This window comes from Ciconia boyciana, chromosome 1 (assembly GCF_034638445.1).
Source record: "Ciconia boyciana chromosome 1, ASM3463844v1, whole genome shotgun sequence".
NCBI classification, from domain to species: domain Eukaryota; kingdom Metazoa; phylum Chordata; class Aves; order Ciconiiformes; family Ciconiidae; genus Ciconia; species Ciconia boyciana.
The window spans coordinates 114,798,010-114,813,618 of record NC_132934.1 but is presented as its reverse complement, the minus strand read 5'-3'; the positions used below and the strand labels follow the sequence as shown (position 1 = coordinate 114,813,618).

Below are 15,609 nucleotides of genomic sequence, written 5' to 3'. Positions count from 1 at the left end.
CCGTCCAGGCGCTCCGACGAGCGACGTGCGCCCCGCGGAGCGGAGCTGAGCGCGGGCCGACGGCGGCGGACCCCTCCCGCCCCGCACCGACCGCAGGCCGAGCCCGGCCGCCCTCGGGGGTCGAGGGGAAGGACACCCCCGCCGCCGGGCGGGCCCCGGGGAGGGGGAGCCGCGGGGGCGGGGGAAGGGGCCGCGCCGCGGCAGGGCGCAGCCCGCCCCCCGCCCGGCAGCCAAGGGCCGACCCCGGGCTCTGCCCGCCGCGCCGCGCCCCGTCCCGCCCCGTCGGGGGCGGTGGGGGGGAAGGCGAGGGGCGGGGGCCGCCCGCGGCCGCGTTACGCACGCAGTGAGCTCAGCGGCCCGGGCCGAGGGGCGGCGCGGCGGGGGGCGGCGGGCCGCGCCGGGGGTGGGGGCGGCCCGGGCAAACCCCATAAAGGGCGGCAGCGGCCGCCCCGGCAGCCGCACTCACCCCGCACGGCGGAGGCGCCCGGACCGCAGCGAAGGGGGCCCGGCCGGCTCGGCGCGGAGGGCCGGGGGTAGCGTTCACTTTTCTGCTCCGCTCTGCAAGGACGGGAGGCTTCTCGGCGCTCGCCGCCCCCCGCTCCGTGGGGCCGTGGAAGTGCAGGCGAGGCCGTCCCGGGGCTGCCGGAGGGGCGAGCGGAGACTCGCCGGAGCTTCCTCCCCGACCGCTGCTGCTGGGGAGAGCTGAGGAGGCGGCGGGAAGGAGAAACGGCAGCGAGAGAAGGAGGACAGGCAGACGGAGAGACAGGCGGGGGCAACGGCTGCTCCCCTTGCAGACCCTCGTTCCCCGCCGCCGCGCCCCGGCCATGGGGAAGCCGACGCCGCCTCTGCAGTGACCGCGGGACCCGGCGCCCGCCCGGCCCTGTGCCAACAGAGAGAAACTCAGAGACCCCCAAAACCCGAAAGCAAAAACTCCAACTATATTTCTGTCTCTAAACAAATAAAGAAATAAAAAGGGCTCCGTCAAGCCAGCGGCCGCAGCAGCAAGCCTCCCCCGCCCCGAGCTCGGCGGCCGCCATGAGGACCGGGGGGCGCCTGCCGGTGCCGGTGCTGGTGCCGGTGCTGGCGGCGCTGCTGGGGCCGTGCAGCGCCCAGCTCCCCGCCGAGCGGCAGGCGCTGGTGGTGCCGCGGCGCCTGGGCGCTGCCGGCGGCCGGGAGCGCTTCCGCCTGGAGGCCTTCGGGGAGCGGCTGACGCTGGAGCTGGAGCCGGACAGCAGCTTCCTGGCCCCGGACTTCACCCTGCAGTACCTGGGCGGGCCGCCGCCGCCGGCGGAGGACGACCTCTCCCGCTGCTTCTACTCCGGCACCGTCAACCGGGACCCGAGCTCCGCCGCCGCCCTCAGCCTCTGCGCGGGGATGCGCGGCGCCTTCTCGCTGCGGGGCCGCCAGTACCTCATCCAGCCGGCCCCCGGCACCGCGCACCGCCGCGGCCCCCACCTCCTCCGCCTCCGCGGGACCCGCCGGGCCGCCCCCGCCGCCCGCTGCGCCGTGGCCGAGACGGGGGCGGAGGCAGCGGGGCCGGAGCCGGAGCCCGAGCCCGCCGGGCACGCAGGTACCGTCGGGGCGCCGCGCCGACGGGGACGGGGAGGGGACGGGGAGGGGAGGAGAGGAGAGGAGAGGGGGGATCTGCCTCGCCCTGCGCCCATCTGCGCCCCCGCCCCGACGGGGGCTGGCGGCGGGGCCCCGGCCGGCGCTTCCCCTCATCCCCACCCCGAGGGGCGGCGGGAGGTGCTCCCACCTGGGTGCGCGTCCGGGTATCGCCCCTCCGCCCGGCGGCGACTCCGGGGGTTATTAAGCCGAGGCTGCCGAAGTCTGGGGGCGGGAGCCGGGCGCGGCGCCGTGGGGTACATCCCTTGGGTGCAAACCTTGAGTATCGGTGGGTTTTGGGTGCCTTACGGTGCTCTCTGACAGCGGTGTTTCTCTTTCTGCGCTAACCTGTGCTTTCCCTCCCTCTCCCTCGCTCTTTTTAATGCAGAAACGAGAAGCAGAAGGAAGAAGAGGTTCGTATCCAGCCCCCGCTATGTGGAGACCATGCTGGTAGCCGACCAGTCCATGGCCGAGTTCCACGGCAGTGGGCTGAAGCACTATCTCCTGACGCTGCTCTCCGTGGCGGCCAAGCTGTACAAGCACCCCAGCATCCGCAACTCCATCAGCCTCGTGGTGGTGAAAATCATGGTCATTTACGAGGAGCGGAAGGGACCTGATATCTCTTCCAACGCAGCCCTGACTTTGAGAAACTTCTGCAGCTGGCAGAAGCAGCACAACCCGCCCAGTGACCGGCACGCCGAACACTACGACACAGCAATCCTCTTCACCAGGCAGGTGAGGGACACGGAGGTCAAATCCATCCCCATGCCCATTCTCCCTACCCCCAGAGGCCCCCTCTGCCAGGACACCTCTGAAAAAGTGTTCAGAGGCAGTCTTGTGTCATCACAGCTTCAGTAAAGTAGGCTAAAAATGCAATTAACTGCTTTTTATTTAGTCGTTTATTTTGTTGTTTGCACTGTCTCAGGTGAAATTCACAGTATGCGCAACGTATTTCTGCCTCGTGTATTTTTAGCAGATTTAGTATGGAAATTATGCATTTTATTTCTACGTGTAACCCTTGTGTATGTTCCAAAGACAGATTTTTGCCATCATACCCATTGAAGTGCTGAATATTTATGCTCTTTCCATAAGTAAAGGCAAACTGCCAGGGCTGGGTGTTTCTTGCCAAGGTTAAGTCTCTGATCTGATTAATAATGAAACTGCCTTTTTTTACAGGACCTTTGCGGTGCCAAGACATGTGATACTCTTGGGATGGCTGATGTGGGAACAGTTTGTGATCTAAACCGCAGTTGCTCTATCATAGAAGACGACGGTTTACAGGCTGCCTTTACAACAGCCCATGAACTAGGTACTTGAAACTTTGAAAGGCGATTTCATGTGATTAATTGAAGCCAGCTCGATGCCGTAAGGCAAAGAGCTGCCCAGCCCACACGGCGGGCTCGCCCTGCTGGGCACGGAGCACCCTGCGCTCCCCGGCGCAGGCGGGAGGAGGCAAAGCTTTGCCATGTAGCAGGGTTGAACTGTGGAAAGCAAATCCGGTCTGCACAGTATTGTCTGCGAGAGCTGTGTATTTGGCTGATTGCAGAAAAAAAGCATGTGAGAAGCCTGTGAGGGGAGCGAAGATACAGTGCCATCTGCTTAAAGTTTGGCAGTATTCAGGTTCAGGTTATTATTTAAAGATCAGGTTATGAGCAGCTCTAGAGTAATATTTAAAATAGTATTGGTAATGCATAGGACAGACTTCCGAAAATCACAAACTTTCCTTCTTTTTTTTTGTTAAGGCCACGTGTTTAACATGCCTCATGACGATGCAAAGCAGTGTGCTGGTATTAATGGAATAAGCCGGGATTTCCACATGATGGCATCTATGCTTTCCAATCTGGATCGCAGCCAGCCTTGGTCTCCGTGTAGTGCCTACATGATTACAACATTTTTGGATAATGGTCATGGTAAGATTATTAAGCTTTCCATTCATGTGGCATTTAAGCTCTTGTGTTTTACTGCTTTGCTTTTTTTTTTTCCTTTCTTTTTTCTTAACAGAGTGCTTTCTGCTACAGCATACAGTTAACCTTTTATATCCTGCAAATGAATTTAGAAGACCCTTAGTTTTACAAAAACGGTGGCACAAATTGGCTCAAAGACTTATGCTACAAAGCAAATGCAGTTCCAGAGATGGAAATATATTTTTCCCTTTTGAAACCGAACTCACTGACAGCATCATCTGCTTTTTTGTTTTTTCTTTTTTCTTCCTTTTCAGGTGAGTGTTTGTTGGACAAGCCTCACAAACCAATTCAGCTTCCTTCTGACTTGCCTGGCACATTGTACGACGCCAACAGACAGTGCCAGTTTACATTTGGAGATGAGTCCAAGCACTGCCCCGATGCAGCCAGTACGTGTACGACGCTGTGGTGTACTGGCACTTCTGGAGGACTGCTTGTGTGCCAAACCAAACACTTCCCTTGGGCAGACGGCACCAGTTGCGGGGAAGGGAAGTGGTGCATGAATGGCAAGTGTGTGAATAAAACTGAGAAGAAGCATTATGATGTAAGTATTAAAAAAACCATCAGAATATATCCTGGGTTGCAGAGCAGCACAGATAATGCTTCAGTGGGAGTAATCAGTTAAAAGAGCTTGAATAAATGGAGGCAGATAGCTAATAAAACAAACTTGGAGCTTTTTTTTACAAGTGGCTTAGGTAAAAATGAGCATGGTTGTGGGTTTTGTGGCTTGGTTTGGTTTTGCTTTTACTGCATTAACTTTTTTATTCTGCTTTTGCTTGTCATTCCAGACACCGGTGCACGGGAGCTGGGGCTCCTGGGGGGCATGGGGAGAGTGCTCCCGGACCTGCGGCGGTGGAGTGCAGTACTCCTTCAGGGAGTGCGACAACCCCGTCCCGAGGAACGGGGGGAAATACTGTGAAGGGAAGCGGGTGCAATACAGATCATGTAACATCGAGGACTGTCCGGACAATGATGGTAATCTTTTGCCCATTTCTGAGGCGGAGGAAGGGGTATCTTGTCGAGGAAGAGCATGTACAAGAGATGATCTAATGTCCACCTGTCTTTCCTCTGCCTGCAGGCAAAACCTTTAGGGAGGAACAATGTGAAAAGCACAATGAGTTTTCCAAGTCTCCATTTGGAAGCGGACCTGCAGTGGAGTGGACTCCCAAGTTTGCCGGTGTCTCTCCAAAAGACAGATGCAAGCTGGTCTGCCGAGCAAAAGGAACAGGATACTTCTTTGTTTTACAGCCAAAGGTACTTCAAAACTATACCTCTTCCATCTCATCATGAATAAGATTTTTATTTCCTCTAACTCTTTATGTGAAGTTAAGGGTCAAGGAGTGTAGAAATCTGAAATTATGTCCTTCTTGTATTTAAGCTAGATTCTTCCTTCTCCTCTTCCTACATGTACAGCTTGATCAGTGCAAGCATGCTTTAAATATTCTGGCACAGTCCTTCCAGTTATTTCACACGTACTGCCTCTTCTATCCACTCCACCCTAGTTTCCTTTCCTCTCCTTCCACCAATTTGATTACATTGAGATATGTTTGGAAAACTGTGGGTGTTCTTTGCCAAAACATTGGTGCTTTCTCATACCAGTTACTAATATGCTGACAGCTTAAAATAAACAGAAGGAAAAATGTTTGTCTTGCATAGCTACTTGAATTCACTGTCGTAAGATGTTGAGAGCCAATAACTACCAGGGCGATGACACAGATGACACGTTTTTTGTAGTGCAGTACTCCTAGAAATAGAAGATACATTGAACACCATTAAAAGCAATTTTGGTCCTGTACTTCAGGGACATGACTACCTTCTAGTGACATTAGAAAACAACATTCTTTCTTTATATGAAATGAGAAAAACAGTTTTGTGGGTGGAGGGGTTTGAGGGGCGTGTTAACAGAAAATGAAATTGGTTGTTTTCTCCTGTCACCATGGCATCATTTTTGCAAGTGAGATGAAGTAGCACTACATACCACCAACTATCTATAGGCTGCTTTGGTTTTTGGTTTCAAAAGCCTTGAAAATACAGGTGCTGCAGGTCTTTCACCTGTCCATATTTTGTATGTGTCTGTATTACCCAATTTCAAAGCAATGTGCATCTTCTAACCAAAGGCCCTACTGCTTCTTTCCTGCAAAGGTTGTGGATGGTACCCCATGTAGCCCCGATTCCACCTCCGTCTGCGTCCAGGGACAGTGCGTAAAGGCTGGCTGCGACCGTATGATAGGATCCAATAAGAAGTTTGACAAATGCGGTATCTGCGGTGGTAACGGATCCACTTGCAAGAAAGTGTCTGGCACACTTGTTAGAGCAAAGTGAGTGTATAACTGCTGCTATTATTTTGTTCTGGTGAATGTTTTGTGGGTGTAAGTTTTGGGTTTCCACATCAGTGAGGTGTTGCCCCAGTTTATTGTTGGAACTGAGATTTCATCTGTCGGAGCCACCTGACTAAAGATAACTTACAGTCAGATCCCAGCAAAAGGAAGCCCCTTCCACGTGGGCATGCCTCTGCCGGAGCAATAACGTGGGATGTGACTTTGCAAATCCCTTAATCCATTAATTCAATTAGGTCGGCAGCTCATGAGCTTAACGCTCTGGCTTCAGATGAAATTCAGTCTTGTACTGGGCAGCTTCTTCCCTTTTGCAGGGAAGAGCCGAGGACTCAGTCTTTCTGTTTTCTCTTGGGCAGACCTGGCTACCATGACGTCGTCACCATTCCAGCCGGGGCGACGAACATCGAGGTGAAGCAGCGAAACCACAGGGGCGCAAGACACGACGGCAGTTTCCTCGCCATCAAAGCTGCAGATGGCACCTACATCCTCAACGGCGATTACACCCTGTCGACGCTGGAGCAGGACATCACCTACAAGGGCAGTGTGCTGAGGTACAGTGGCTCCTCCGCTGCCCTGGAGAGGATCCGCAGTTTCAGCCCTCTGAAGGAGCCTCTGACCATCCAGGTCCTCACGGTGGGGGACCTGCCACAGCCGAAGATCAAGTTCACCTATTTTGTGAAGAAGCCCACGCAGCCTGGGTCGGAGAAGGCACCCAGTCGAAAGAAAGAGTCCTTCAACGCCATCAGGGAGATCATCTCCTCTGAGTGGGTCATCGAGGAGTGGGGCGAGTGCTCCAAGTCATGCGGCTCGGGCTGGCAGCGGCGGGCGGTGGAGTGCCGGGACCCCCGGGGGCGGCCGGCTGCTGACTGCGCCCGGGAGCTGAAGCCCAGCGACATCCGTCCCTGCGCCGACATGCCCTGCCCACAGTGGCAGCTGGGGGACTGGTCGCCCTGCTCGAAGACGTGCGGGAAAGGTTTCAAGAAGAGATTGTTGAAATGTATTTCTTACGACGGCAGCGTGCTGCCGCAAGAAAGCTGTGAGCCTTCCAAGAAACCAAAACACCTAATAGACTTCTGCAACGTTACGGACTGCAGTTAAATAGTATAAGTTGGGAAAGCTAAATTTTTTTTATTTTATTTTTTTCCTTCAGAACAATGCACTGAAAAACAGAGGGCTAGAGGCAGCGCATGTGTTTTTGCATACGAAATTCGTGGTGAGGATCTGTTCAGGTGGGACAGTGCAAATAGCTTGAGTTGGCGTTGAATCCTAAAAATACCCTGCCAACTGAAAATTTGATAAGATAGCAGACCCATGTCACTTGCTCGTCTTCAGCAGATAAGGCCCGAGGGTGTTATAATTGCCTTTTTTTAAGTCTGTTACAAATTAAACAAAACATGAGCAGTGCCCAAAACACGTTTAAGCAAACATTTGGGGGTTCGGTTATTTCTCCCTTCTTTTGGATTTATACTGTGGTACTGATCAAGTCCCCATGTGTAGGAAGGGGAGGGAAAGGGGAGTGGAAAGATAGCTTAAATAACTGGTCAGGGCTTACCTACCTCACGAAGGGCAAAAAACAGGATTGGAAAAGGAGCTTTAACTATGTCATTCATGGCTGCTATTGTTTCAGAGAATAGTTTTATATAAAAATAAAGCCATATTCTCTACCTGTAAAGAGTAAGAAATATCAAGAACAGTCAGTCAACTCCACAAATAACTAGAATGTCATTTTTTTAAAGTATCTTTATGTCATCCCAATGTGCCTGTCCATTTCTCTCGTCCACTCCGATGCCGTTGCGGTGACATATGTAATCCAGAGGCTAGAAAAAGTGGAAATCTTCATGGAGCAGGTAGTGGCTCTGAGTAGTTGCTCTTTGTGCCTTCTGCATACCTTCCACTGGCTTTTCAGATTCGAGCTTGGTCCTACCATCCTGTCGACCAGACTGATGGCATTTGTGAGCATTTGAGTCATGCTTTCACATTCAAATCTTTTACCTTACCCCAGCCAATGGAAATTATTTGCATTTGGGTTAAAAAAAAAAGATCAAAGAAACCCGCTATGAATGGGAACCTCTCCTGTTGCCTCTGATGGGTTTGTAGTGCTCAAATCACTGATAAGGCGGGAAGACAAAGCTGAAGGATAGCAGGTCCATCCACAGCAATACGCCAACATTCACATAATTGAAGTTTGTGCCAGTCCATAGACGATGAGAGAATATGGCTTTCCATATGTATATAGTAAAATATATTACTATAGATTTTATATACTTTATAAGTATTTTATATTTCTTTGCCTTCTGGGAAGGGTTATAATTTGTAATAAATGCATATAATGAGCGTATTTATTTTTATACTTCTTGTCTAATGTGATCTTCTAAGTTATCGCTTTTTTAAAAGGACATATAACAAGGATAGAGTATTTATACAGTATAATATGTTACTAGAGGTAATAAATGAACCCTATAAATTTTGGAAATGGAGCGTCTTTATTTCACTGAAGTAAAACTAGTCCATCGAGCGGAAAGAGTTTGGAACCTAAGGCACTATTACGAAAAAAGCTAAACCACATTTTTCAAAATGACTGGTAACTTAGGCTACTAATTGACTGTGTTAGTGAAGGGGTTTGGAAAACTCTACCCATAATGTCATATACCACGTTAAAGGGGGTAATTTTGTATTTTATTACTTAACTACTAAGAGGGTGCTCAGCACTGTTGTTTCATCTTTTAAAAAAAATGGAGTGCAACTAGACTGATGCCACTGGTTTTAATAACTGCTTACAGAGGGAGTATTGCTGTTAGTGGTGTTTATAACCAACAAAATATGTACAAAAGTAGCAGTTTTACCTGCTCCACTTAACCTTACCCTACTGGGAAAGCAGCAGTCAAAATTCAAACCCATTAGCTAGCAGTCAGAGGTTTCCCTCACAAATTTCTGGAGGGCCTCCTGATCATGCTTTTCTAATTAGAAGTACTGTATGAATGAGCTGTTCTAACGCTGTTGGTAACACGTTTTATAATGTTAAAATACACACTAAGCATCAAGAAACTGATTTTTGCTCCCTCATTTCTGATCTCATGACCACTGCAGTTGAGGGAAAATCTTCTGTTGAACTCAGTAGGATTTTTGCCATGGAATTTGAGACATCAGTCATTTATGAATACTTTTGGCTTTGTGTCATGTAAAAATCTATTAAAACTTCCTTTGCCAATGTTTGGACTCTGTCTTGCAGAAATAGTTCCCACTTTATTCCACGGATAAAATCCTGGCCCCTCTAAAGCACATAGAAAAATTCTCATCACGTCACACTTCATTGAGCATTACTTTGTCTTTGACATGCAAAAATACTGGGGAACATTTTATTTCTAGCATTATTTAGGAGGGAGCCAATCACTTTCTGTTTTTATAAATACTTAAGAGTATTTATAAATACAACAAATATTACTTTATTTAATTGTATATATGTATATATACATGTATATTTTACTACAGCAGGTTAAAATGAGGAATATATACATTTTCAAGAGAAAAAAATGCGTTTTTATTTTCATTTTCTGCTGTTGCTCTTTCTCCTTGTAGACTTCATTTCCTAACATGTAGCTGTCGGTTGGTGTTGCCTGAAACCCTCTCCATTTAAGGGCCCAAAGTCCTGAAACTGCAAGACCCTACTATATCTACAGAATTGGCGAGATCCCCTGACTTGTGGGTGACGGTGATTGCCCAAAGTTGCTCTCATCAACCTAGAAGAAACGTTCAAGGCAAGGCTAAAAAAGCCCTGCGGAGGAAACAGCTTCTCCCAGACCTACCCATATCAATTAAAGCAAGCCCAAGGTGCTGACATACTCTCGCTTCTCGCAGTAGCGCTTAAGGAGGCTCTTGGGAGAGAAAAATGGTGTTTCACAGCCACCGCCTTTCATGCTGAAGGGATTTGGATCCAATCAAATGCAGCAAATTCCCCCCCCTTTTTTAACAAAAGGTGCTGAAGTGTTCTGCATTTGCGAAGTGCTTCACCCGCGTTACCTCGATTAGAGCAATCAGCCCGTGGTGAACTAGAGCTAAGCGAGGAGTCAGAGGGGGTAAGGGAAATCAAACACATCCGGTATTTTACAATAACAGATGGCAATAACAACTTCTTTTTTTACACTCTTGCAAACAACTGCATAATAAAATGAGTGATGAACTATAAAAAGTTATGATATAATGGCAGCCTATTTGCTATGGTGGCATTCATTTCTTTAGAGCATAAACATAGCAGCAGAAGGTCAACTCGTTACCCATATTTGTAGCATAGCTGACCAAGACTGCATTTCCAAGTCATAGTTTACTGACTACATGTTTTTCTTTGACTAGATCATGAATTCTCAGCAGTTGCATCTGTTATACAGTAATATGGTTCGTGAAATTATATCCTATTTTTAATAGAGCTGGGCTATAGAGAACGTGCTCCAAATAATGTATTAATTAAGCAATGCAATCAAAGAACTGCTCCCTTCCAAAGCGCCCTTTAGTTACAAGGAAGTCTGCTGCTCTGGGGCACCCAGCAAAGGGAAACAAGCAAAAACAGCGGAGCATAGTTTAGCTGTGTAGCAATCAAGATCACAATTAAACACATCCCCTGCACCAAGAGTCTGGCAATTTATAGCTTTTATTACAAAGGACTGGATAGTTCAGTGCTTTTTGTGTGCACGTTCGTTACTGTGAGCAGGAATCGCAACACTTCATTACTGACTCATAAGGCACGCTCCCGGGAGCAGAAGTGGTACTGAAGCTTGTGTTGGGGTGAGTGTAAGAGCTGGTGCTTTCTGCCAGCCCAGGCGCTCTCTCCTTGGGCCAGGGCCACTGGTTCCACTGACGCCCAAGTGGGCTTCAGACCCTAGACGAAGATTGTTGTTTTCAACCAGGTTGTCTCGGCTGTCCAGCTTGACAGGTTGGGTGGGAGGTTTCCAGTGCCCAGCATTTCAGCTGAGGACAATCTCCCTCCAGTTTGGAGCCAAATTTGTCCAGCTTCCTCCCAGGTTCAGAGAAGCCAGATGCTATAGCCTGTTTTTTTTAACATTTTGATGTCATAAGATAAATGGGTTTAACTGAGTAGTGTGGACTTGGTAGATGAAATCTGTATCTTCAAGTATTTTCAGAGGTGTGGGGAGAAGCAGGTGTCTAAATGAAAGAAATGCGTCTTCCTTAATCACCCTTGGTTTCATTGCTTTCAAGGCTGAGTGGTCTTCCAGTTCTTGGTAAAGCTAAAGTCTGTTGGCAGACTGGGGCAAATGGAAGCAATGTAGTGAGTAGTTCTTTGCCATTTCAGGCATCATGAGACTGAGGAAAAACTCTTTCCAGCCTTTCAGTGGCCTTAAAGAGCTTGGCATTGGGACAGAAGTCCAGTCTGAGGGCTAGATCTCCAGAACCCAATCTTCAAACTTCACCATCTAACTTAGAAAATAACTGGGAGTTTGAAGAAGAAAATAGTTATGCTGGAGAACTACCTTCCAGGCTGATTAGATGTAAAATTGTGGTAACTATGCTGGGTAAGCACTGTAAATGGTGCTACTAGAAAATTTGGAATAGCTGTTTTCCTGTGGCACTGTTAAAATCATAAATAATATGATTTACTGCTTGAAATGGTATTAACAGTAAATAGGAAAAAAAAAAAGGGTTCTTAAGCCTCTGTGTTCCCCTCTCTTTAGTCCAATTGTTGTCATATAAAGAAGAGATGTTGGTGTTGCTTAAATAACTATTTTGCCACTGATAGTAATACATGTGGTTTCAGAGCAGAGAAAGGCTGGTTGCTATTATAGCAGTTGGTTGTGTTTGAGCTTTCAGAGTAAAGAAATAATTCTATATATCTGGTATGGAAAAAACCTGAAATTGTCTAGAGCTGATACATACTTTAGCAGCTGATACCTGCATTTCAGAGCCATCAGTTGCCTGAGCATATTCAGAGCTGTAATTTTAATGTCAGGACATCGACTTGGAGCATAAAGGCCCCAGAGCTATGTATATGAACAGCACTCTGATTTGCCAGGTACTAGCAAAGCTGGCATTTCACTTTCTGAAATGCAGCTCCACATAGCTTGTAATGTGGCAACTGGATTCCTTTGTTTGTAGTTTCACAGTAGCTTTCATTCAAATCAACATCTCCAAGCCCTATATATGTGTCAGTAAAGTCTGGCACACCTTGTACAGAAAAAAACAAGCGAGATTTTTGCTTTTATCATTGCCACATCGCAAGGGGGTAAGCAGATGCAAAGTAATGTGATTTGTTGAATGTTGTGGGACAAAGAGGTGATATGGTCTAGGTGGGGGGAAAATTTTACACAAAATATCATAACCCACTAGCTAGGTTAGGGAATTGGAGAAGAAAATACTCCTAAAGAAATTTGGAAAGGCAGCTTCAGAAGAATAGCCCAGGCTCCTCAGAAACACTCCCACCGTAATGTCTGGCTTCTGCTCATCAGCTGGCTATGAAATTGCTCGCACAGCTTTGCTTCAAGAGCCTGACATTATTGTGGGCCTCATACACCTGGGAAAGCTTTTTATCCCATGCAGTTGCAAACATGCCTACCAACCACCATTTGGAGCAAAGATCAAATCCTGTGTGGTATGGTCACGACTGCTTAGTCCTCAAGGCAAAGAGGGTATAATTAGGTGAAAAGCTTTCCCTAGCAAAGGTCACCCAAACATAGCAAACTGATCGCCCGCCTCCACACCCCCAAAACCAGAGGCGAATCCCTAGGACATGTCTAGGCTACAACAGGAGTGTAAGTAAGCATTCAGCAATAGCCCTCATTTTGCATAAACATTTGCATTTTGCCCCATTTTGCATAAACAGAGTGCATTGTTATAACATGTGGAGGCAGAAAAGGAACAGACCAGGAGATTGCCACCTCTCCTAGCAGCGCCCGCTTGGTAGCTTTTCTGTGGCAGCACCAAACCTTGATGCTTTCCTAGTAAAACAGCAGCTACAAACATGCATTCATGCTTGATATTCCCCCTGAAAACGCAAGACAACCTATGTCGACAGAAGGGAAGTCAAAACATAGTTAACAGGTTCACAACAAGTGGTGCTATGAACATGGTGCTTTAATAAATGCTTGTGCTCCCGGAGCCTGGGGCAGGCTGATTATTGCCGGAGAAGAAACTAGCATCGTTTGGACTCGCAGATCTGTTTTACGGTACCCGACAGTGTAAGAGGGTCTTGTGCAAAAGAGGTTTACTGTTGGGCAATAGAAGTACAGTTTCATACAGTACCTTTGCCTGTAAGCTGAGGTATAAGGGATAAAAGGGAATAAAGTCTTTTGTTGGATTGCAGCCTATGACCATAAGCTAATGAGATCCCAGATGCCTGGACAATATTTAAATGTGAGCATCCCAAATCTAAGTTGAACCAGTGCAAAATCTGTCATCCTTAATATACTGTAAGAATGCTATAAAACTAATTTGAGTTTCTACCAGTTCATGATTCTTCCCAGATATTCCATTTGAAAATTAATATTTTCTCCAATATTAGTTGCGCTCAACTGTAATATATTTTCCTACAAGCACAAAAAGGAGCTGGTTGTTCCAATATAGTGGGAACAATTGGAGCTAAGGGAAGAGGGAAGTCATATGGTAGAGATTATAATCAGGCAAGCTGAAAGCAGTGGCCGTTTTAATTGTGCACCAATATATTTTTCAGTATAACTAAGACAATATGCCCGTCTTCTCCCAAACAATTTAAATATATACTGCTACTTTGTAAGATCTTTCACATACAAAACTGGAGATGAAATTAGGGATAAGAAAACAACTGAAATTCAATTCTTTGGATTAAAATTTTCTCTGTCAAGCAACACATGTTAATGGGGAATCCTTTCTAATTTTTTATTCTAATTGAAAACAAATGCCATCAAAAATATGAAGCTTTAAAACAATTCAGTTCTGGTTTTCTTATTCTGTTTCTTCAATTTTCTGACAGCCAGACTGGCAAAAAAAAAAGGATGCTGCAATATCAAGAAAGAGGGATGCTCAAAGACATACACTGAAGGCACAGCTAGGCACAAAAAAGGGGGTCATTCTGCAATGTCTGGCAGATGGGCAGTGGCTAAATCGGACATCACCAGGGCATCATTTATATTAGAAATGGCTTCAAAGTTGCATAGATATTGACCACATCCCACTAAAGTCTGTACTACTTACGTTTCTCACACATATGATCCACTTTTGCCTACCAAGGGCTTTGAATAATTAACTTAAGCAGCAAAAACATGAAGTACTCTTTAAACTGAGTCACAAAACTGGCCTTGTCTGTAGCTACTTTAATAAAAGAAAGATGTCTGTGGGTACAGCTCTGATTCAACAGGGCACTTAAGCGCATGCTTACACCCATCGTGATTTAGGGCAGCACTGGTTAAACCTGAGAGAGACAAAAGAAAAGCTTACCTTCTTTTGTTTAATCTTAATCTTAATTACATGTTGAATTAACTGCAGAGGCCAAACTTTGATTAGAAGTATTTCATTGAGATAAAACTGTGTGAGGGAAGGGAAGGGAAGGGAAGGGAAGGGAAGGGAAGGGAAGGGAAGGGAAGGGAAGGGAAGGGAAGGGAAGGGAAGGGAAGGGAAGGGAAGGGAAGGGAAGGGAAGGGAAGGGAAGGGAAGGGAAGGGAAGGGAAGGGAAGGGAAGGGAAGGGAAGGGAAGGGAAGGGAAGGGAAGGGAAGGGAAGGGAAGGACTTTTGTGGAATTGTTAATTGTGGAAACTTTTGAAGCATATGTCAGAAATTAGATTTCACAAGCAGGTCTGTGCAGATTTAGAAGTGAATTAAATGCAATGTAATGTCCATCTCCTTTTTCTCTCCCAGTGAACCAATACACACATTTGGGGATATGCTAAAATAACGAAGCCTTATATTTTCCATTTCTCATTATCCTCCTGCTGGAACAAGTGCAGAGCACAACACGGAAGCACTAGAGGGACTCAGCTGCCTTTGATGAATAATAAAAAAAAAAGATTAAAAAAACCTCTGCACATGTTTCCTCTTGATTCTTTTAATTTACAGTTTTATTTATTTGCACTTTTAAAGGAATAATAGTTGATGTCAGAAAGGAGAGCCCCCAAACTGACATCTGAATTCAGCTCCAGCTGGAGCGGATCCAAGGGGACACTAAACAGCTGCCTGGCAGACAAGAAGGTTGGAGGCATTAAAGAATATAAATGTTAAAATCCTGCATAAAATAATTTTGAATCTGATATAAGCTAGCAAAAGCCAGGCAATTCAGAGCTAATGCTTCCATTTGCATAGGGACAAAAATTTGTATAAGCCTGTTTCCAAAGCTCAGTCTGAAGTAGTGGATCTTACCCACATAAGGACACTGGCTTTGGTGAGGCTAAGTCATATACTTACAACTTTATTCCAGGTTTTAAATTAGATTCCTGTTGGTCTGACTTTAAAAGTAAGTAGATTGATATTATTTAAGTCTGTGCCACAGATGTTCTCAGCACTGCATGACAGCTTTAACTGCAAGGAATGAATGAGAGAGCTCCTGCCTTTGGGGTGTAGCGCGGAGGAGGAGGAGGCAGAGTCTGACACCATCCTGCTGAAGACGGCCCCGGTGCTGGGAGGGCAGGAGGGGGGCTTTGCAGCTGGACTCTCCTACGGGGAGATGGGCTTTCAAGAGTCCCTGGATGAGAGGTCACGGATGACACTGACAGAATATTTGTTGGGAGTTTGACAGG

At 47.2% G+C, this 15,609-nt stretch overlaps 1 protein-coding gene across 1 annotated transcript; it reads left to right on the top strand.

Annotated features, from left to right (window-relative positions):
• The first annotated feature begins 446 nt into the window (after positions 1-446).
• On the top strand, positions 447-9,258 carry ADAMTS1 (ADAM metallopeptidase with thrombospondin type 1 motif 1). Its single transcript, XM_072844771.1, has 9 exons — positions 447-1,570; positions 1,994-2,340; positions 2,782-2,914; positions 3,348-3,515; positions 3,824-4,110; positions 4,355-4,541; positions 4,645-4,820; positions 5,709-5,884; positions 6,259-9,258. Exons 1-9 carry the CDS (start codon positions 1,036-1,038, stop codon positions 6,998-7,000), a joined length of 2,751 nt encoding a protein of 916 aa, XP_072700872.1. The 5' UTR covers positions 447-1,035; the 3' UTR covers positions 7,001-9,258.
• The last annotated feature ends 6,351 nt before the right edge of the window (positions 9,259-15,609 follow it).

Excerpts from the sequence above, each read along its gene's own strand:
- ADAMTS1 (XM_072844771.1), top strand. The coding sequence starts at position 1,036 with ATGAGGACCGGGGGGCGCCTGCCGGTGCCGGTGCTGGTGCCGGTGCTG. Across the intron at positions 2,915-3,347 it reads TACAACAGCCCATGAACTAG|GCCACGTGTTTAACATGCCT; the intron begins GTACTTGAAACT and ends TTTTTTGTTAAG. Across the intron at positions 4,821-5,708 it reads TCTTTGTTTTACAGCCAAAG|GTTGTGGATGGTACCCCATG; the intron begins GTACTTCAAAAC and ends TTTCCTGCAAAG.